Raw genomic sequence first — 22,068 nt, forward strand, 5'->3', positions numbered from 1 at the left:
CTCAGATTAAAGCAAGGGCTTCCATAATTTAATGTTAATTTAAAAAATGTTGCATATATTAAAGGCCTTCACCCTCCGGATGCTTTCCTCTCACTGAAACTGTTACTGTGTACTTGTGTGGCTTGCTGTTACCGTGACCAATAAAATGGTGCCTTTATCATCTGACTGGTTTTCAAGGTCACTTTCCCTGAGTGGAAAAAGTGTTGAATGAACTGTGGGGAGAGTCAGGTCCTGCTTCTGCCACTAACTTGTTTTTTGACTGTAGTCAAGTTACCTGACAACTTTGCCCTATTTTAAAAGAGAGTTGAATGGGAAGGTCTCTAAGATGGCTTTAGGAGCCTCAAATTCTACAGCTTTCCTAAGTACACATTTGTTTTTTAAAAACTTTGGAGTATACCTTTAAACTTATGCACTGTTGGGAAATATCACTGAAGAATTTGCCCATGTATTTGGTTGTGGTGCTCTGTTGTAGGTCTCACAGCCATCCTTTTGCCACCAGCAGAATACTGTACAGAATATGGATGAGCTTTGTGTTCACAGTGTCTGAGTTCTGGGACCCGCCTTCTGGGCCAGTGCCGTGGTCCCTGGACTCCACCAAGCTCTCATTGTTGCCCAAAGCATCCATGTTTCCCTCTGCTGGCTTTTTATTAGCTATCTGCTCTAAGGGAGGGTAGCTGTGTAAGGGTCCAAGTGGAGGTCACGGGAGACAGTCATTCCAGGAAGCCTATCAGTGTTGTTTGGAGGTACCTGTGATATAGGCGGAGCTGTCAGTATAAGGATTGCTGCTTTTATGTCTTTATGCTTAACGCCATTAATCTGAGGTCATAGGATTTGTGGATTTGCTTATTCCTGTTAATTTATCTCCCCGCCCCCCCGCCCTTAATTCTCATATTGTGTTAATATATATGCACTAGAGACCTGGTGCACAAAATTCATGCACTCGGTGGGATCCCTCAGCCTGGCCTGCGCCCTCTCACAGTCTGGGATCCCTTGGGGGATGTCCTGGGGAGCGGGCCAAAGCCGTCAGTCGGATATCCTTAGTGCTGCTGTGGAGGCAGGAGACACTCCTGTGTTGAGTGTCTGCCCCCTGGTGGTCAGTGCGCATCATAGCGACCAGTCGTTCTGTCGTTTGGTTGAATTGCATATTAGCCTTTTATTTATGGGATGATTATCTATTTTCATTTAAGAAGGTATTTTGTTTTATTGCTTTGATCTTTCTTTTATCTTGAGTCTTTGACCTTGATATTTCTAGGGATGGGGTGGGGATGATGATGATGGTTCTTTAGGATATCTTACTGCCAGGTCCTTTGCAAACAAAAACAAATGGAATATATATAGTATAGGTTGTCTAATGGTGCCAGGCTTTTGTGATCTAGCTATTGGCACCTGAGATTGTGTGGCGCACTGTTGCTGTAATCCTTTCCATTTCCAGTGCTGCTGGTACCTGCACCTTTATTATCTCTGTGGGTTTACATTTTGGCAGTGCTTGGACATCCGGTGTCCTCATCATCCTTTAATTCCATGTGTGTGTGTGTGCACTATATGCAGGTCAGTGCTCTGCATCATTTTACTCTGTGCCATGTGTTAGCTGGAAGCCATTGTTCTTATAAGAAACAATAGTCACTGGAACCCTTATCTTGTGTGAGTGTTATGTCATAGAAGTGGCAATTATCAACTGTCTGCTGGCTATTGGGACATCTGCCTCCCTTGCTGAAACTGTATCACCTCCCACCCCATACTCTCAATCCTTCCCTACTGCCCCTTGAACCTCAACTCCCAGAGTAAGGTGGGGTTTACACACAGAGGCCAGATGTGAAGGCACAGCACAGTTTTGGACAGCTGGCCCTGAACTCCACTTCGGTGTGGGGTGGCGGCTATTAGTAGATTTTCCTGCCATCAGAGAATTAATTTGTCCCAGGTTTGGCTGAAGAAGGAGTCAAGTGGTTTCATGATTTCCGAAGCAAAGTGATAATTATAGTGCCAGCTTCTCTTAAAATGAAGGGAAGAACATTAGATGAGGTCATTGGTGCTAAACAATTGGATATTTAAATAAAATTTGTACCATTGAAATGAGCACTGTAATATTCCTCACAGGCAGTTTGGTTCTAGATCTAATACACATGTATTAATTTATTTGGTAAGTACTTAACGAGTCTCTCCATTGTGTTTAGGCCCATGAAAAGGATGAGTTTTGGGTGTATATATGGGAGGACAAAAGTATATGCTCACTAGACATTCATTTCATTTTAACAGCAATTAAAACACTTTAGAATAAATGTTTTCCTTGGCAACACATGAATAGCAGTTGATCTAAACTGATTATTTTTGAGATGCATTCTTTTACATTTCCATCTATGTTTTGGACTTTGGCCTTTAACTAGATCCTAATCTTTCTAGGTATGAAGATCTTGGTGGTTAATTTTTCAGGAGCTAAGGGAGTGTCACTGGCCTGTTCTATATGCCTAACTATCCCAACCTAGATGCTTCCATAATTTCTGAGATTTGTTAATCCCACTTTTGTTGTCATCCCCATATTTGCTAATCCTCTACTAATTTTAACATTCTTTGGGAGGTATTTGTAGTTTTAGAGCAGAATGTGTTAAATCTATAATTATTAAACCTCACTAGAGAGTAAGACCTGAACTAGGTGATGGGAAAACAAAACGGGTTCCTGTTTCTTGGGGAGCCTTTGACTAGTAATTGAGTGTTTTTATTTTTTTTTACTGGGTTGGTGAGATTTTTTTTTTTTTTTACCTATGGATCTCTTTCTGCACTTTTCCCTTCTATTTGCCTAGAAATGGTTAAGCAGAGCAATAGGTTCTCTCATTTATATTTCATTGAGGGCATTCTTACTTCCCAGTAGGAATTAAAAATTTGCTAAAAGGGGCAGACCCACTGTCTGTGTGAAGATGGCCTCGAGGTTTCTTGAAAAAACTTGGTTCTCTGGTTTGTGGTCAACCTCAAAGGTTAGGGATGCTGCTCCAGGGCACACTTGACTTCCCTTAAAATCCATTACGTGAGCGAGGGATTAATCTGCTCTTTCTAAAATCATTTGTCTTTTCAATCTTTATCACCAGGTGACAATGAATTATATAAATGTGAATAGTCCTTTTATTTATCGTAAAACCCACTCTTCCAACCTTCGGAGCACTCTCCTTTATTTTTCCCAGGGATTGATTAACATTTTGGGTCTCTATTGTGCTTGACTTTATTTATGATTTTTAGACTTTATATCATTCTCATTCTTTCCTCTAGACTTGAGTTCTCATATTTTTAGTCTGGTTTTTGTTGTTGTTGTTTTTTTGGTACTTAGTCATAGAAAATTGAGTAGCATTTTCTCATTCTTGCTCATACGTCAATGCCACCAAAACTTACAGTTTAATTTCTAGGGGCAGGTGAGCTGTATATGTAGAAGTCAAGACTCTGGGGCCAGGCAAAGTGCTTGTTTCTTACAAAAATAAATGGAAAAAAAAAATCTAGTTTAGTCATTATAAACTAATATGTAATGATCTTTAAAATATTTTAGTTTGTGATGGGTGACAGATGTGAGCAAAGTCATTTAAAAAAGCTACAGAGAATTTGTCCCAGGTTTGGCTGAAGAAAACTGATGCATGCTGAAACTTATGGTAGAGGGCAAGAGCTCCTGAGTCAGGGGGCCTGTGATGTTCACTGGGATCAAGGACTTTGGACAAATCAGTTTCACCTCTGGTCCCAGTGTCCTTGTTCATGCACTAAGGAATCCTACTTTATTTTCATCATCAAAGTTCTGTGACTATATATATTTTATAATTAATTATTTAATGAAATAACTTTAAAATTGCTTGGACAAAAACAGTAATTACTAGCAAATTATGCTTTATTTAAACTTAGGAGAAACTCAAGCCACTCCAGTATTGCGGTGTAACAATGAAAGTCCACTCTCAATGCATAGGTTTGAGTGTAGAGTGTACCCTCTGTTTCCCCTGTGTACACAAGGACAGAGCTTCTTAGTGGAGCTAGAAAAATTATGGTATATTCCCTTCTCTTCCTGTAGCTTCTCTGTAAAGATATTTTATTCATCTCGATAGTATTTGTAGATAAATCAAGAACTTTATTTCCTCCGAACAAAGCCACTGCCCTCCTTGTGCTCTCTGCTGTAGTGCTATTTTATTATTTGTTGTTTCTCTTGATCTGCTGTTCCCTCCTTACTCGCCCTCTCCTCCCCGCTCTTCCTCTCCTCCTCCCCTTTCTCTCCTTCTTTTCAGTCCTTTCTTCCTTCCTTATCTTTAGAGGAATGGATTAGCTATGATTTTAAGGTTATTTTGGAGAATAAAACTCTATATATTTACTTTGCCTAACGGTAATTTTTTTTTTTTTTGCTATTTTTACTACATCCTTTTTTTTTTATTGTTGAAAGTATTACATATGTCCCTTTTTTTCCCCCATTGACCTCTCCCAGCCTGCCCCCACTACATCTTTATTCTTGTTTATTTATTAATTTTAATTAAATTTGAGAGGCTAGTTAATTCCCTACCCATTTAAAAATTAAATTATAATATCTGGGGACCTCTGAGCAGTTCCTCTAGTTAGGTTTTTCTTTTTATTCCTCTTAATTAAGGTTTAAAAATTTTTTAAAAATCTTGTGATGTTTTATCTAATCTCTATAATTATGTTGATATTTTTGCATATCTTCTTTATTGTAGGAAAATTTATACCAGCTTGAGAACAAAAGCTTAAAAAGCTGTAAGCTATAATGTGTGTTTTCTTTAATGTATCAGTGAAAGTATTTTTCTATTCTTCCTGAACTACAGAACTTTCTAGTTAGTAAATTAATTATTTGCATTCCAGCTCAGTCCTCATCACATGTGGCAGCAAATTACATTTGGCTCTGTCTTATAGAATTTTTTATAGCAAGGATACAGAATTCAAATATAAGCCCACTTCACTCTTATGGCACTGTTTTGAGCATTTCAGGTGTTAATCATTGAATTTTGTGCTGTCATTTGTCCCTTGCTACTTAGCTTTTAATTATTTTCATGTGATTTGGTATTTGTATTTACCCAATTCTAGTCCAACTGAGAGTAGAATTAGAAATGGCAAATTTTTGGATATTTTGATGACATGCATTTTTAAGAAATTAGAGAATAAATACTATATATGGAAAACTAAGTTATTTTTATAGCTCTGAAGTTACATTATTTTGGGAACGTGTGTGATTTGGCTAGAGAAAACAGTTTTCATTTTTGGAACACCAAATTTAAAAGTTATATCATAGTTGATTCAGGTAATTAAATATACTTATTAAATTTACTTTTAAGTGTTTTTATGCCTTTGTTGGAAATGGCTTTCTAAAATGGTGAACACATCTCTCTTTTTGTTTTTAAAGTAAGTGGAACTTGACATTGCAAGAACACATGTTTCTGGACTTACATGTGCTCAGTAACAAAGAGACCCAACATTTTCAGAATAGGAGAAAATGGGACAACCTCCCCAGATTGCATACAAGTTCAGCTACATCTCTCTCTCTCTCTCCTTTTTAATACCCTACTTTTGCCATCTTTGTAGACTTCTGGAAAACTGTTGTTGCTTGGGTTCTTTCCTGTGTTATCTTTTTTCTTATTTTGGTTTGGTTATTTCCATGATTCATTAAGCTGCTGCTGAAAAAGACGGACTCTGAAAACTCAGGAGGAAGGCAGGAGAGTGGCAGGCGGGGTTTCTGCCACTTTTGCAGGAGAGTTGTTCACCGGCAGAATCCCAGACTGCAGACTGTACCCAGGCATGGGACAGGGGCCACAACAAAGAAGGCACCTTTCTTTCTCCTCGCATTCTCATCTTTTGGTGATAAGACCCAACGCAGCAGCAGTGCCAACAGTTGGTCTGGCGGTTTCCAGCAGCATCAGTTGGCTGACAAGAACAGTTCTTCGTGATCCTGTTGTTAACGAAGTCTTGGACTTTACTTTGAACAGTACTCCCAATGATTGACAACTAACTGATCACACAGTAGTTGATGACTGAGTCTGATTCAGATTCCGTGGCCAACTAAAGAGCTTTCAGAACCTCCCAGGCCTCCTTCTGGCTGTTTACTGAAGCACTGTTCGTTGTAGCCAACTAAAGAAAATGGCTGTTCCCCATGGAGTTTTCCTGTAGTATTTCAACATCTTTGTTTTATTCTTTGCTTTCTTTCCCCTCCTCGTTCCTTTTCAAGAAAATAACTACACTGGCAGCTTCTACATTTCCAAGCAAAATTCTTTAGTTTGTTTTCAGACAGTTTTTGCAGAGTGCCCAATTTTGTGACATCATGATCAAAACCCCAGGATGTACCAGTACATCCTATTCTGTCAGCAAATAGATATTTACCCATCATGATTTCTTGGGATTTTCCAGGCCTCCAGCTCCCATGACACTTTACCTCTTTACAACTGCTTTCTACAGCTTTCAAACTAATGAGCACACCTATTGAGGATATCATAGAATTTATGCTTCCCTTTTTCTAATTTCTCAAAATGTTTCCTGTCTTCAAAATATCTAGACTTTCTCCATATCTGATCCCGCCTTCAACTGAACTGTACTTAGATAAACACAGATACCAAATCATCTATAATAATAAAAGCACAATATGCTAATTAGACTGGACAGCTGAATGATCGTACGGATGTCCTTCTGGATAACCTTCCGGATGAAGCCAGGGCTGCAGCCGTGGGATTGAGGCAGCCCCCGCAGCTGCGAGGGAGGGATTGAGGCAGCCGCTGTGGCTGTGAAAGCCTACTCTTGCATGAATTTTGTGATTCGGGCCTCTAGTATGAAAATAATTACAAAACTAAGTGGTAAGGGGCATTGGTTGATTCATTTGTAAGTGGTATAAGCCAGAATATTTGATTTACTCTTCCTTGAGTATTTCCCTGTGGTTTCTGTTATTCTAGAAGAGGCAAGAGTTTTCTGCATGGGTTTTATGTAATTTCTCATAATTAAATAAATCTCATAGTGATATTTTTCATAATTGAAAATGATAGTCCAGAAAAATACACTGCTCTTAAATAAGAGCTTCGTCAATCTTTCTTCCATTGCTTGGCTGACATTTGAAATCATGGAAGTTTATTGGGTTTTTTCTTTTTGAAAAAATTCTGCTACTTAAAGCATTGTGTTATTTATGAATATTGATTGGGTTACCCTTCATAATGATGCTGATGTTATAGAAGTACAAGCTGGAGAACAACTCTATGCAAAACGTTTTTATTTAGCACGGTTACCTTCCTATCATTTAGGCAATTCTCTCAACAGTTGGAGGGTGTGGAATACATTTTAAAGATGTATTTGGTTATCTCTTGCACTTGGAAATACATATTTTATTTAATAGTATTTGTAGATCATATCTATTTTTTCCTTTCTAGATTAAGTTGCAGAGTGAAAATGTGCCTAGCGGTACATGTTTCAGCAGTTCACTGAAAGACGAACACATCTCAGTGCCTAGTTGGAAAGCAGGGTTCTCAACCTTGGCTGCACATGAGAATCACCCTGGAGCTTTTGAGAATTTTTATTCCTAGGCTGTACCCTAAACCAGTTTACATCAGCATCCCTGGGGCAGGGATCCAGGCATTAGTACTTTTTAAAGCTTCCTAGGCAATTTCAGTGTGCAGCCAAGGTGGAGAACCTTCTTTTAGAATGAAGTTAGATATAGCATCTCCTTAGATTTAACTGCACATTAATGTTGGAGCGTAGGTTTGATTTCTTAACTAAGGCTGAATAGGATATTTTGCCATCAATATCAGATAGGGAAGAATTTACTTAGAATTTACATAAGTTGTGAAAATATGCTAATTTGGTTAAATATAGTTTAATATTTTGAATTCAGAATTCATTTAAACTCTTTTACTTTCCGTGTGAATATCATGATCTTAAGGGACAAAAGAATCTAGGCTTTAACTTTTGCTTAATTCTTATATCTTTAAACTCTCTTTTATTTCTCTTTATTCTGAGCCCTTTGCACAAGTATATGTTTAGACTTATTATTCAACAAGGGTTTGAGGCAGTGTAGCAGTATATGTGAAGTATGACAGGTGGTATAATTACCATAAACATAGGGTGAGGAGATAAATAGGAAAAACATGGGCGGGGACAATGAAGAGTTGGGAATAAAACTAAAAATTCATGGCCCAGTGACCTATGCACACAGTATAAGACACTCCTTGAACCAGCAGGGCACACACAGCCCACTCTGTGACATTTCTGCAAGAAAAGGTGAGTGCCCCTGCCAGGATCGGTCTCTTGAGATTAGTGATCAATGCGGTTCAGAAGGAACCGAGACACTGAGAGATTGACCTTTAACATTTCTGTCATGTGCTAGGCATTTTGCAAGTTTTATAGACCTCAATTTGCTTGTAGCACAGCAATCCTACGTAGGTAGCATTAGTAAGCTCCTTTGACAGAATAGGAAACTGAGACTCAAAGATGCTGCCCAGGTTATCAAGCTGGTCAGTGGCAGATCCAAGCTGCAAAGCCTGCTGCATCCTACACTATGGCCCTTACATGGCTCCTGCTGGGCCACACCCTTGCTAATTAGAATTCCTGCTTGTTCACAGTGCTCTTTATAGGAAAACTAGAGGCCTGATGCACGAAGATTCGTGCAAGAATGGACCTTCCTTCCCCTGGCTGCCGGCACCTTCGGCCGGGAGTCACCTTTCCACCTTCCCATGCTGCCCAGAGGCCTGGAGCGGCTGGGGCGGTGCAGAACGCCTGCATCGTTGCCATGGTGATGACGCCAGTGTCCCGCCCCGCCCCGACTGCTCAGTGCCTGCGTATGCAAATTAAACCATCATCTTTGTTGGGTTACTTTGCATACTCACTCCTGATTGGCTGGTGGGTGTTGCAAAGGTATGGTCAGTTTGCATCTTTCTCTTTTATTAGTGTAGATAATTTTGTTTTGGCAAGGGCAGGAGAAACAAATGCCATACAGTGGTATTGGAAAATCCCTTATAAATATTTTAAAAGGTCACCTCCCACTCCCATTTTCCCAGTTTTTCTTTTTTTGGCAGTTTTTTTTCCCTCCCAGGGTAGGGCACTCTGTTTTTTTGTGTCTCCCACCAAACCCAGTGCATCCCACCTGAGACGCCTGTGTCGTCCCTGGTTGGCTGACTTAGCGGCAGTGTGGGGTCTCTCTTGGTCTCCTCCCCCTGCATGGCTCCCAGCAGAGGGATGCTGCTGTGGCTGGCACTTCAGTCTTAACAGATGGAAAGGCCTTTACTTGCTACCCCATTTTAGGTTGGTTTTCTCACTTTTGTGAAATTGGACTTGTGATGCGTTTCAGATAAAGCTGCATGAGCAAACCCAGCTCTTTAAGCCCTGGGGAAGATTCCGTGCTGCGCCATCGCTTGGGTTGGCTCTTGGTGACATGTCCGAGTCTTGTTTCACTAGACTTCCAAGGGAGCCAACTGTGTCACATTCCTTGACTATAGTTTTGGCAATTGTGTTGCCTGGATTTGAGAGTCCTTTGAGTTCTTCCAACTTTGACCTCGTGTTTTTTTCTCTCCCTTTGTATTTTTTTACTCTTTCCCGTAGTTGTGACATTCAAACCACTTTAATGTTATAGTCTCCCTTCCAGCTTTGCTTCCTACTCCCTTTTTCCTTAAAAAAATATTTTATTAATTTTAGAGAGGAAGGGAGAGGGAGAGAGAAATATAAACATTAATGATGAGAGAGAATCATCAATCGGTTGCCTCCTGTATGACCCACATTGGGAATTGAGCCCACACCCCAGGCATGCACCCTGACCAGGAATTGAACCGTGACCTCCTGGTTCATAGGTCGGTGCTCAACCACTGAGCCACGCCGGCCGTGCCCCTTTTGCAGGCGAGACTAGCTAGGCCTGCTCTTCTACTCAGGCCTTTCTTTCACATTCCCACCACCCAGGTGCCTCTCTGCCTGCCTCCTGCCACTTTGCCACTTGGAAATGCTTATTAGAAATGTAGAACCTCTGGCCACAACCCAGACCTACTGGATCAGAACCTGCATTTTCACAAGGTCCCCAGGTGACCTGTGTGCATATTCAAATTGGAAAAGCATCTAAATCACACTTCTTCCATGGATTGTGCACTAATTAAGAGAATAGAATATTAGCACTCATTCATTCTACAGGAAGAATTGGATAAAAAGGTTTTTAAAAAATCATATCCATTTATTCTTTGGCCAACACTCTTGTCACTTTCAGAGACAGGAGGAAATGAGTGCGTTTGGAAATAAATGGCTTTGCCTATCCTATGAGTGAGGTTAGGGCACTGGGAAAAGCTGGGAAACTTAGCTGATAGATTGTCACCAAGAAAGGATTCAAATAGCAGCCATCACCACTGTTTTGAAAAGAAATGGAGAAAGTAGTTCTGTGGAAAGACTATTTGATCCAAGAAATATTTATATTTTTCAAAATATAAAATATGAAAAGATATATAATTGCCCGGCCATTGTGGCTCAGTGGCTGAGCATTGACCTATAAGCCAGGAGGTCACAGTTCGGTTCACTGTTGGGGCACATACGTGGGAGGTGGGCTGGGTCCCTAGTTGGGGTGTGCAGGAGGCAGCTGATAGATGATTCTCTCTCATCATTGATGTTTATCTCTCCCTCCCTCCCTCTCCCTTCCTCTCTCTGAAATAAATAAAAACATATTTAAAAAACATATATCTGTATTCACACACACATATACATATAATTGCCTTAATTAATTTGGGCTGCTATAACAAAAATGCCATAGACTGGTGGCTTATACACAATAGAAAATGATTTCCCACAGTTCTAGAGACTGGGAAGTCTGAGGTCAACACGGCTGGGGGCATCTTTCAGGCTGCAGACTTCTCGCTGCTTCCTCCCGTGGCTGAAGGGGCAAGTGAGTTCTCTGGGGTCTCTCTTTTAAGGGCACAAATCTCATTCACGAGGGCTTTACCCTGATGACCCAGTCACCCTCCTAGGGCCCCTACCTCCTAAGACCATTGACTTAAGAATTTTGGGGGACCCTGGCCCCTGTGGCTCAGTTGGTTGGGCGTCATCCCATGTACCAAAGCGTTTCCCGTTTGATTTCTGGTCAGGCCACATACGCAGTTTGTGTGCTTGATCCCCGGTGGGGGGCCATTTGGGAGGCATGATGTTCTGCTCTCACATCGATGCTTCACTCTTTCCCTTTCCCTTCCTCTCTCTCTAAAAAAATAGTAAAAAAAAAAAAATGCTTGGAGATGTACTATAGAAGCTGCTCCTGCTGATCACTATCTATGAACAAAAAAATATCCTTTCCTGATGAGGGGGCTAGCTAATTGCCTGGCCAGTAAAAAAAAAAAAAAGAATCTTTGGGGAATAGAAACATTCAGACCATAGCTAAAATATAAACATGTAAGTTTTGTGCCTCTGTAGAAGGCAGCTACACAAAAGGTGTAAATATAAACTAAAATGAGGGTTGCATAGGCAGGCAGAGCACCTAGTTCTTATTTTCTTGAGTGTCTTTCTACCCTGTTTTGGGGAATATTTTTTACCATGGGGGCTCCATGGTCAAGGGCAGAGTGACTAGTATTTTTCTCTAAGGCAGGTTTCATCATGTCTTTAAGCAGAGGCTCTACTGCATGACAGGCCGCACAGTAAAATGGATGGTGTAGGAATGGGGGACACGGGCCCCATAGCCAAGCAGGGAAGAGGAATAGTGAGGGGGCACAGAAGAAGAATATGAAGTTGTAACCGGTCAGACTGATGCAAGTCCACTCTCAGGCCCCCACCTCTTCTTTCATCTTCCATAGCGGTGCATTAGTAGGGCGGGTATCTGTATTCCTTTTCAATCCTCAGGGCCTTTAGATGTCCAGCTGGCACCTCTAAGACCCAAAATTTTGAAGGAATGGAATTTGTTATATCTATAGGTTTTCTGAAAGAATTTCTCCCTAGGTTAATTAAAGGAGCTTTTCTCTCTCCGTTTCTTCCTTCTGTCCCCCCTCACACCCATCACACACACTCACACACACACAGTATGTTCACCACCGTGTCAGAGAACCTGATACTCTGGGTAGGAAATGATACAGGCTCACTAAATGCAAAGGACTAACAAACGTGCCTCTCCAGACTCTGACCCAACTTTGCATCACTGCAAAAGGATTTCTTTTCATATGGGCATTGGTGGGTTATGGTGCATTTTGATTAATGATTGAAGAATTTGAAGGCTTGAAAGGCATTCATTTACATTGAATATGAAGTGGTGAGAATGTAGAGCACATATATATTTTCGAGAAACATCATTCCCATTTTTGTGAACAACAGAGGCATCCATTTAAGCTGGACCTTGCCTAACGCTGCAGGCCTTCCAAGTGGGCCGTGCCCACAGCGAGCAGATGCTAGTGACTTGAAATAGGAATGGCCTGGGCAGCGTGCCATTTCTCCTTCAGAAGCATCTTATGGCATCAAAACCTAACACCAGAGACAGATGGAAACTGGAACTCAGGTTTCAGATCTTGTTCAAAGGACAGGAGTTGCCGAATCGAAAGTGTCAGATTTAGAAAACCTGTGATCAGTTAAATGGAAGAGGGGAACAATGAAGGGAAACTGTTCTTAAGTAATTAAAAGAAAATGGAAAAATTAGTGATTTTCTTAGGAGATTATCCATGGTTAAAAGCACTTAACTAAGCATATAAAATAAGGTGTGTGTGTGTGTGTTACATGTCGTGGTATTTTGGCAGTTATCTGACAAAGAGCGTTTTAGTAATTTGAGGATGAATCAGTACTGCATATGCAAAGATTGCAGCCCAAATTGGAGTATTATTGTCAGGCAATTTTACGTTAACTCGAAGTTAACTAGATGCTCAGTGTTGTTGAAAATGTTAAATAGGATGCACAAATACACTCTTCTTTCATCATAAATACATGATAGTGTAAATGAGGCTTCTTTGATAACAGGTTTTTCTTGTGGCTTGTCGATAGCACCTTAAAAGTGAGTAACACTCGTCTGATACCTTTGCTTGAGGGTTATCATTTGGCTGAAGCTTTATACCAGTCATCTGGCAGTAACTTAAAATGACAAACCAAAACCAAAATGAACTTGACTATTGCCGAAAACGGTGGTTTATTGAAGTTTCCCATTTGTATGATTTCAAAACGTTGCTGTTCTGCGTCCCTCTGTAAACCTACAGCGGTGTTGCCTAAACTGCGACACACACGTATTGCTTTCCTACATTGTTAACCTGGGTTCAACCAGGACAGCTTACCGAGTGCAGGACTCCTCAGAGCCTTTGACAGTACTGATATTCCTGTGACTCTTATAGAAGGAGATTTAGTATCTGATGTTTTTCAAGCCCATTTCACTTTACCAGTCCCCCTCGGCCCCTTCATCTCCTTGGTGGAACATTTACCATGGAAAATAGTTTGGGAAATGATAATCTAGCATTTTCTTATGTATTTCCTCACTTACCATCACAGCAGTCCTGAGAAAAACAGAAACAGTCTGCTGTCTCCTTTTAGATAAGGGAGGAGCTAAGACAGGCACCAAAGTTCAGGGTGGCACCAGGAGCCACCAGGTCTCCTAATAATTCGCCTAGCCTTTTGTCTGTCCATGGAGGCCTCCAATTCAGGTCGGAGGCACTTAGTCATGTACTGCAGGGTCGTTGCTGGCAGAGTGGGGGGTCGTCTGGGCCAGTGGTTGGCAAACTGCGGCTCGCGAGCCACATGCGGCTCTTTGGCCCCTTGAGTGTGGCTTTTCCTAAGCCTTAGGAGTACTCTAATTAAGTTAATGTACCTACCTATATAGTTTAAAAAATTTGGCTCTCAAAAGAAATTTCAGTCGTCGTACTGTTGATATTTGGCTCTGTTGACTAATGAGTTTGCCAACCACTGGTCTGGGCAATATGGTGATCTGAAATTCCTCTGACCTGTGGCTGGTTCAGAGGTCTATGGTCTACACAGGCCTTTCCGATTCTAGCAAGTTGATAATGAGGGTAAGAGGGTTAGGTCTGATGTAGCTACTTGGAAGTAAAGGTTTAGGCAGCCCCCTACCACAGCCCCCCTCCCCAGGTATGCTTGTAAGTAGGAAAGTTAGCCAGATGCTCAACTGTGGTTCACTTGTGTTTTCCCGATTTTTATCCCATGGCACTACTATGTCATGTTTTGCTTTTTTTATAGAAAGAAATTCAAGCCATGAGTCAGTGCAGCCATCCCAACGTAGTGACCTATTACACCTCTTTTGTGGTAAAAGATGAACTTTGGCTGGTCATGAAATTACTAAGTGGAGGTAAGTGGATTTTGTCATTGTTTGCTTGTTTTCCTTCTGTAGAAGCCTGCATATTAATTAAGATTTCAGATTTGATCCCCTTACACCTATATTTAAGTTTTGCATGGGCCCTGGCCGGTGTGGCCCAGTTGGTTGAGCATTGTCCCATGCACCAAGAGGTTCCTGGTTCTATTCATGGTCAGGGCACATGCCCAGGTTGCAGGCTCAATCCCCAGTGGGAGACAGCCTATCAATGTTTCTCTCATTGATGTTTCACTCTCTCTCCCTTTCCCTACCTTTCTCTCTAAAATCAATTTTAAAAAGGTTTGCATGGTTTATTACTGGCTTAGAGAATAAAGTCCAGTTCAGCTTAACTCTAGAATATGTGTCCCCTTCTACTCCGATTTTCGTGGCGTAGGTTAGACTCCCTAAATCCTTCCTGCTCTCTGATGTGTCTGTGCCCTCACCTGCGCTGCCCCTCAGCCCTAGATCTGCTCTTTCCTCTCCATGTGTTCAAGTCCTAAAAGCTCACCTGCTCTCTGCAGCTATCCCGTACTCTCTTCACAAATGTGAACCATTTCTGCCTTCCCCAAGCCCTTCCTTTTTAACATTATTCAAGTCCTTGACACATTGCAATCTAATGCTTTATTTCAGTGCTGTGGTGATGGGAATGTTCGATAGCTGTGCTCTCCAGTGTCTGCTAGTTACATGTGGCTGCTGAGCACTTGACATTGGCTGGTGCTCCTGAGGGACTCAATTTCTGTTTTGTTTTAATTAGCTTATATTTAAATAATGCAGGTGGCTAGTGGCTACAGTGTTGGACAGTGCAGATTTAGATTGTGGATTCGTGAAGCAAGCACAGTTGAATGTACTTTTTTGTTTGTTTCTTTTGTTAATCCTCACCCAAGGATATCTTTCTCTGGATTTTTAGAGAGTGGAAAGGAGGTGGAGAGACAGGGAGAGAGAAACATTGATGTGAGGGAGACACATCAATTGGTTGTCTCTCACATGCGGCCTGACCAGGGCCAGGGATTGAGCCTGCAACCTGTGTACATGCCCTTCAGTCCACGGGCCGGTGCTCTATCCACTGAGCTAAGGTTCGAATGCACTTTTAATTCATTGCATCTGAGACCCAGTGGGTCCTCAGTAAATGTTGCCTCAATTGAAACGGAGAGAGACTTTCCACATGTTAAATTATTTGCGTGCGGTATTGATCAGAAGTGGCACTTTTTCATCACATGTTTGCACTCGGGCAGGGAAAGTCACTTTCTCGAACTAGCCTCTGATCACTGAAGTTATAAAAGCCCTGGACTGTATAATTGATACGGCACTTTTGCACTTCTGTATTTTATTTCTTTTAACCTTTTAGCATCATAATTGATAGGGAATGATAATGATAACCTTTAACTTTGTCGAACCCTTCCTCTGTGGCTAGATCCTGTTCAAGGCATTGTACTTATTTCATGGAGTGTGGACAACATCCTTGAATGGCAGGTGTCACCATCCCTGTTTTCCGAAAGGTCAGAGAGTTAAATAGCTTGCCCAAGGTCACAGTTACTGTCAGTGCTGGAATGTGTGATTGTAGGACCTGTTGATTTCAAAGCAGTGCCGGACGTATTACCACCTTCACTCTACAGGCCCCCACGTTGAAGCACAGAAAGCGAGTTATTTCCTTCATAACATCCAGCATCCCCACTTCTCCAGCGTGTCCTCTCTCCAGGGCACCACGCACTGTCTAGCACCCTGAGATGTGAAGTGTGGTTAAGGAGCAAAGGAGAACATTTTGTGGTGCCTGGATGAAGCCCAAACTGGCTCAGCACAACATGGGCTGTAAGCAGCCCAATTTCATCTGCAGACCCTTTCCCAGCTAAGGCTGAACCAGGGAGGCATTTTATTTTATTTTATTTTTTTAAAGAAAGTATGTTGGATCAAGCAGAAGCCCAGAAATGAGATGACGAATGCGTTGTAATGGCCTTGGGCTGCTGTGGAGTCTCAGTAGGGAGCCTGGCAGCTCTGAGTTCGGTTCTATTCTAGTGTTGTCAGTCCTGTGCGCCATTGTTTCCTTGGGTGCCTACTTGGTTTTTAATTAAAAAGTGAAATGAAAAGGAAAGACAGTAGCAAAAGGAAGCCTATTGGAGCCGGACACAGCGCTCAAGTGTCAGGCCTGCTTCTTGAGGATGGCACTTTATCGATGAGAGGATCTAGTCCAGTGGTTCTCAACCTTCCTAATGCCGCGACCCTTTAATACAGTTCCTCATGTTGTGGTGACCCCCAATTTCATTGTTACAAATTGAACATAATTAAAGCATAGTGACTAATCACAAAACCAATATGTAATTATATATGTGCTTTCCGATGGTCTTAGGTGACCCCTGTGAAAGGGTCGTTCGACCCCCAAAGGGGTCGGGGCACACAGGTTAAGAACTGCTGATCTAGTCTCTTCTCGAGGGGCCCACCCCCGGTAACCTGGGACGCTGAATGGCCCCAGATACTCTGTTCAGGCTGAGGATTTTACTTCCTCTCTTTGTTTATTTTTATCCCAATTAACCTTTTATAAGCCTGAGAATATCCCCTGCCCACTTTCCTCAGGACTCACTAGAAAATTTCATTGTCTTTTAAAAGAATACAGTTTAGTCTCCTGGGCTTTAGTGGGCAAGGGGACCAGGCTTTGCGTTTCCACAGGGAAGGCGAGTGTGGGCAGAAGTGGATGCTTGCTCAGCTTGCTTTCAGCAGGCCAGGCCAGGATTGCATATATGCCCGGTGTGGTGTGTCCTTATCAGGTAACAATCAAATGGTTTTGGAAGTATAACATTCTGAATGAGCCAAAAATCCAAGAGTCAATGAATAAACAGATGTTCCATTTCTCTCTGAGGTCGGACATGTGCATTTGTTTTCTCCTATAATATTTTACCACATTCCATCTCTTAATGAGGGGTGGGTGGCTAATCTGGTGTAGTCACGTCTGATGAGGAAACTCAGCCCTCTTAGTTAATCATGGAGAGCTTGGAGCCTAAGTCAGGTCCTGAGGTAAGCCATTTGTTAACACATCAGAAATGTTGACTCCCCTGGGGGATATTGGTTTTTAAAATGACCCAGAGGTTCGGAATATCAATTACTCTGTGCTGAAACATGAATTCACAGTGCCAAGGATGCTAATCAGTTTATTATAGCAGAGCACTGTGTATTCATTCTTTTATTATAAAAAGTCAGTACATCAACTACCACGTCAGTGAAAATACAGAGTGCCTGGAGTCACAGAAAGGAATCTTGTGGTTACCAGCAGGCCTGGAGGCAATACACCTTTTCTCTCTCCTCCCACCTGTATCCGCTGCTCTGGGTGGCTCACTGCGCCTCTCTCCTGGCCTCCTCGTCCTTTATTTTTTCAGTTCAGATGTCTTGAACCCTCTTTTGAGTCTGTAACCAAATGCATGTCTAGGGAAAAAGGGGTTCACTTGAAAGTGGCCCTGAATAGTCTTCCGGTTCCTGACCCAGAATCCTTCTCACTTACTTCAACTGAAAGTGACCCTGCAAACTTGTATGTATTATGTCTGGCCATGGGTTGCCATGTGAGTGTTTGTGTGCTTTGGGGATATTTGTAAACAAAAAACATATTTTTATGTCCTCATTTACTTTTCTAAATAGGGAACCCTGTTCTGGAAAGGCAATGAGGACGCTCACCCAGTTTTTTCGATTCTTCTGCCTGTCCACTTAGGTTCAATGTTGGATATCATAAAATACATCGTCAACCGAGGAGAACACAAGAACGGAGTTCTGGAAGAGGCAATAATAGCAACAATTCTTAAAGAGGTTTTGGAAGGCTTAGACTATCTACACAGAAATGGCCAGATTCACAGGTATGGCATCTGCAGAGATGTTCAAATTCAGCTGTATCTTTAGTCCTAGTTAATAAAGACTATTAAGGAAAGACATATTGCAGGTAGGTAGGTATTGGCACTATTTCTAACTTAGGCTACATAGATGGAGGGGGGATACTTAAGAAAGAAAATAGAATATAAAGGGTACTGAGTGGACTCATGAAAAAACATCAGTTCACCTGTTGCTCTTCAAGCATGCCCATTTGAATTGGATATCATTTCTAACTTTCTAATACAGGCTAGACTGTTTCAGACATTGTGATATGTTCATTATTTTTGACATGATGGTGAGAGGGAAGGAGGAGGCACTGATTTCATCTTCCTTGAGATATAAAATGCCAATTTAGATAGCCAAACAGCATAGACTATGAGAACCCGGTGTTTTGGATGGGTTAGCGTTACTGGGGCTCTTAGCTATAGTTGTAAATAAATAACCATTTACCAGTAATACTAATATTTTAATTTCCCTACTCAGAACAATAAGTGAGCATTTTACTTTCTTTCAATAATTAGAAAAATATTACTTTAGAAACTAAACTTATAGATTGTCATTTTTAAATTATTAAGACCACTCAGCACACTTCTATATAGTGAAGAAATATATTATAGAATACTAGAGGCCCGGTGCACAAAAATTTGTGCACTCGGGGGGGGAGGGGGGGGTCCCTCAGCCTGGCCTGTGCCCTCTCGCAGTCTGGGACCCCTCGGGAGATAACGACCTGCTGGCTTAGGCCTGCTCCCAGGTGGCAGAGGGCAGGCCCAATCCCTAGGTGCAGCCCCTGGTCAGGCTCAGAGCAGGGCTGATTGGGGAGTTGGGGCGCCGCCCCGTCATGCACAGAGCAGGGCAGATTGGGAGGTTGTGATGCCACCCTCAGTCACGCTCAGGGTAGGGCCGATTGGGGGGTTGGGGCACTGTCCCCTGTCACACTCAAGGCAGGGTCGATGGGGAGGTTGCAGCGCCACCCCCTGTCACGCACAGAGCAGTGGCAATCAGGGGGTTGGGGCGCTGCCCCCGTCACACACAGAGCAGGGCCCATCAGGGGGTTGGGGCACCGCCCTCTATCACCCACAGAGCAGGGCTGATCAGGGGGTTGGGGCGCCGCCACTCTCACACTCAGGGCAGGGCTGATGGGGAGGTTATGGCTCTACCCCATCACACACAGAGCAGGGCCCGTGGGGGGGGAGGGGTGTTGGGGAGCTACCCCCTATCAGGCACAGAGCAGGGCTGCTCAGGGGGCTGGGGCCCCGCCCCCTGTCACACACATAGCCGCAGGGCGATCAGGGGGTTTGGGCGCTGCTCCCTGTCACGCTGATCCCGGTGCCGGGAGGCATATTACCCTTTTACTATATAGGGTAGAGGCCTGGTGCATGGGTGGGGCCGGCTGGTTTGCCCTGAAGGGTGTCCTGGATCAGGGTGGGGGTCCCCACTGGGGTGCCTGACCAGCCTGGGTGAGGGGCTGAGGGCTGTTTTCAGGCTGGGAGTGACTGAAGTTCCCAACCGCTCCTTTTTTTCTTTTTTCTTTTTTTATTCTGGGCCAGCTTTATCTTGAGGCTTGGCTCCAGCTCTTAGGCCTCCACGGCTGAAAGTAGGTTTCTGGCTTTTGCTTACAATGTTGCGAATCTGCTGGCTGAAGTCCGGGCGGTATTTCTTACAATGTTTCTTAAACTGCCCGCTCAGAGGCCTGCAGCCGCAGGCGGGGAACGTTGGTTTCCTCCAAGGATCCTCTGTCACTGAGGCAACCAAGCCTCATGTTAGTTTCAAGCTGCCTGGCTGCCCGCCGCCATCTTGGCTGACAGTTAATTTGCATATCTCGCTGATTAGCCAATGAAAAGGGTAGCGGTCGTATGCCAATTACCATGTTTCTCTTTTATTAGTGTAGATTGTAAGTCTTGTTCATAAGCAGTGTCTCTTCAGAGGAGAGACTGACCAAATCAATTGTTTAAGAGGCTGATGGGATTAATTTGGAATTACACCACAGACAAATAGAACGGCTTTACATAGGCTTGGCTTTAATTCTTGATAAAACAATAGTATTGTGAATATATGGACAATCTTAACTCTAACATAAAAGAAAGCATCTACTCACTATTGATTTAATTAAATCTGGATATTGATTTCACAGAAAATATTTGTTACTAACATCCCAACCACTCCCGAGGGACAAACTATAAAATCACATGTATTTTATAACTTTTGAAATCTATGATATAATTTTAGTATTTATAAAATAATGCCAAACTAGCTGTATTCTATGATATGCTTTAAAATCTCCCTGAATGAATTAATGCAATATAATATTGGTACTGCACAATTCATTCTTCTTCTTCTTCTTTTTTTTCTAATAGGGATTTGAAAGCTGGTAATATTCTTCTGGGTGAGGATGGTTCAGTACAAATAGCAGGTAAAGCTGATACAGATAAAATCTTTACTTGTTTACAGAAGTGTTACATTTTCAAGGAATATAGAATTGTGCCTAAGAAATGAATAAATACACGTAATCTGGTTTAAGAATGTATTTGGGCTTCTGTGTTATAGAATGTTTGGTTCTTAGGCGTAACACGTTTTCCTATTGTTTTGATAAATCTTTGTTAGACCATCCTAGAAATAATAGCCCTTTGATAAAGGACAATTTTACTTTTAATTATATTTTCTACCGTTTAGATTGAATACTGGTGATATTTATATAGCTGCAAAAAACCTTGAGATTTTTTTTATAAGTTTGAAAGTTTAAAGCATTGTACACGTTAATTTAAAATCTTTTATTTCGAAAGAGGTGGTAGAAAGAATTGTGAGCTCTTAAAATCTAGGGCTTACTCTGCTCTTCAATCTGACCTGCCTGGCTATTCTGCACCGTCGTTTGGCACGCTGACAAGTAAGTGTCCACCTAGTAAATGCATCAGGCAGCCCCTCTATGTGCAGAACATCTCAGTTTGTTAATCTCCTCGAGGAATATGAGTGGCCTGGGGTAATATGTAGCCGGATGCAGATTGACTCTTGCTTTACCCATGGCCATGAAGGCCTGTCTCAGCAGTCCTCTCGGTGATCAGTGCTTTTGGCATTTTTGGCTGGACAGTCCTTCCCTGTAATGGACTGTCCGTGTCACTGAAGGGGGTTCAGCCTTCTGGCTCCAGGCATGAGATATTACTAGCATTGTCCTTGGTGAGAATTGCTGACCTAACGTCTGTCGTTGAAGAATGTTGGAGTTCGCCCCAAATGTTGAATCAGCCTAATCTGCTTCTTTTTTGAGTTGGAGGGAAAGAGCCCTGTTTCTTTGTGTGTGTGTGTGTGTGTGTGTGTGTGTGTGTGTGTGTGTGTGTTTAGCATGAATTTGGTTATTACATGAGAGTTGATCACAGTCCTGGGTCCCAGTTTTGTTTCTAAACAAATTGGAGGGTTTGGAGTTATTCGAAATGCAAGAGTTTCAACAGAAAACAAACACACACCCAACACAAGGATGGGCCTGAGTCATCTCTTTGATTTGTTGTTTACCCCTCACTGCTTAGTGTATGACTTTCATAACATGTTGAATTTTAAACCATGTAAGTTCTGACCTAGTAAAACAAATGAAAGGAAATGAGCCAGTAATGAACTTTCAATAGTAAAAGCCATGTTCAAACTTCTTATTAATGCCAAATTTCAAGCATAGCCCAAAGAAGAGAGAAAATTGGAAGAACCCTCTTATACCCATCACCTTATCAGTCTTTGGCCATTCTTGATTCATTACCTTCTCCCTCCCTGCTTTGATGGCTCTTATTATTAATGTTGAATTTTGTTCTTGAGGCATCCAAGTTAGTGCCATACACACACACACACACACACACACACACACACACACACGCACACAAAATGTAAAATCTTGTCCTCATTGTAAAGAATGAAGAATGGTCCTTATTCCACAGGCTAAGGACAGTTTGAAAAAAAAATACTTCAACTAAACAAGTGATAACTGAACACACTTGTGGACAAAAGCTTCAAACCGCTCAGCACCAGAGTAGTCTAGT

The 22,068-nt window shown here is 42.1% G+C and overlaps 1 protein-coding gene across 1 annotated transcript in view; it reads left to right on the plus strand.

Annotated features, from left to right (window-relative positions):
• The window catches only part of STK39 (serine/threonine kinase 39), a 271,030-nt gene that overhangs the window by 64,264 nt on the left and 184,698 nt on the right, over positions 1–22,068 (plus strand). The window contains exons 3-5 of the mRNA XM_036319707.1: positions 14,104–14,212; positions 17,904–18,045; positions 20,413–20,468. Coding sequence (XP_036175600.1) covers positions 14,104–14,212; positions 17,904–18,045; positions 20,413–20,468 — 307 coding nt within the window. The remainder of the gene's footprint in view (positions 1–14,103; positions 14,213–17,903; positions 18,046–20,412; positions 20,469–22,068) is intronic.

This window comes from Myotis myotis, unplaced genomic scaffold, assembly GCF_014108235.1.
Source record: "Myotis myotis isolate mMyoMyo1 unplaced genomic scaffold, mMyoMyo1.p scaffold_m19_p_8, whole genome shotgun sequence".
Lineage (NCBI taxonomy): Eukaryota > Metazoa > Chordata > Mammalia > Chiroptera > Vespertilionidae > Myotis > Myotis myotis.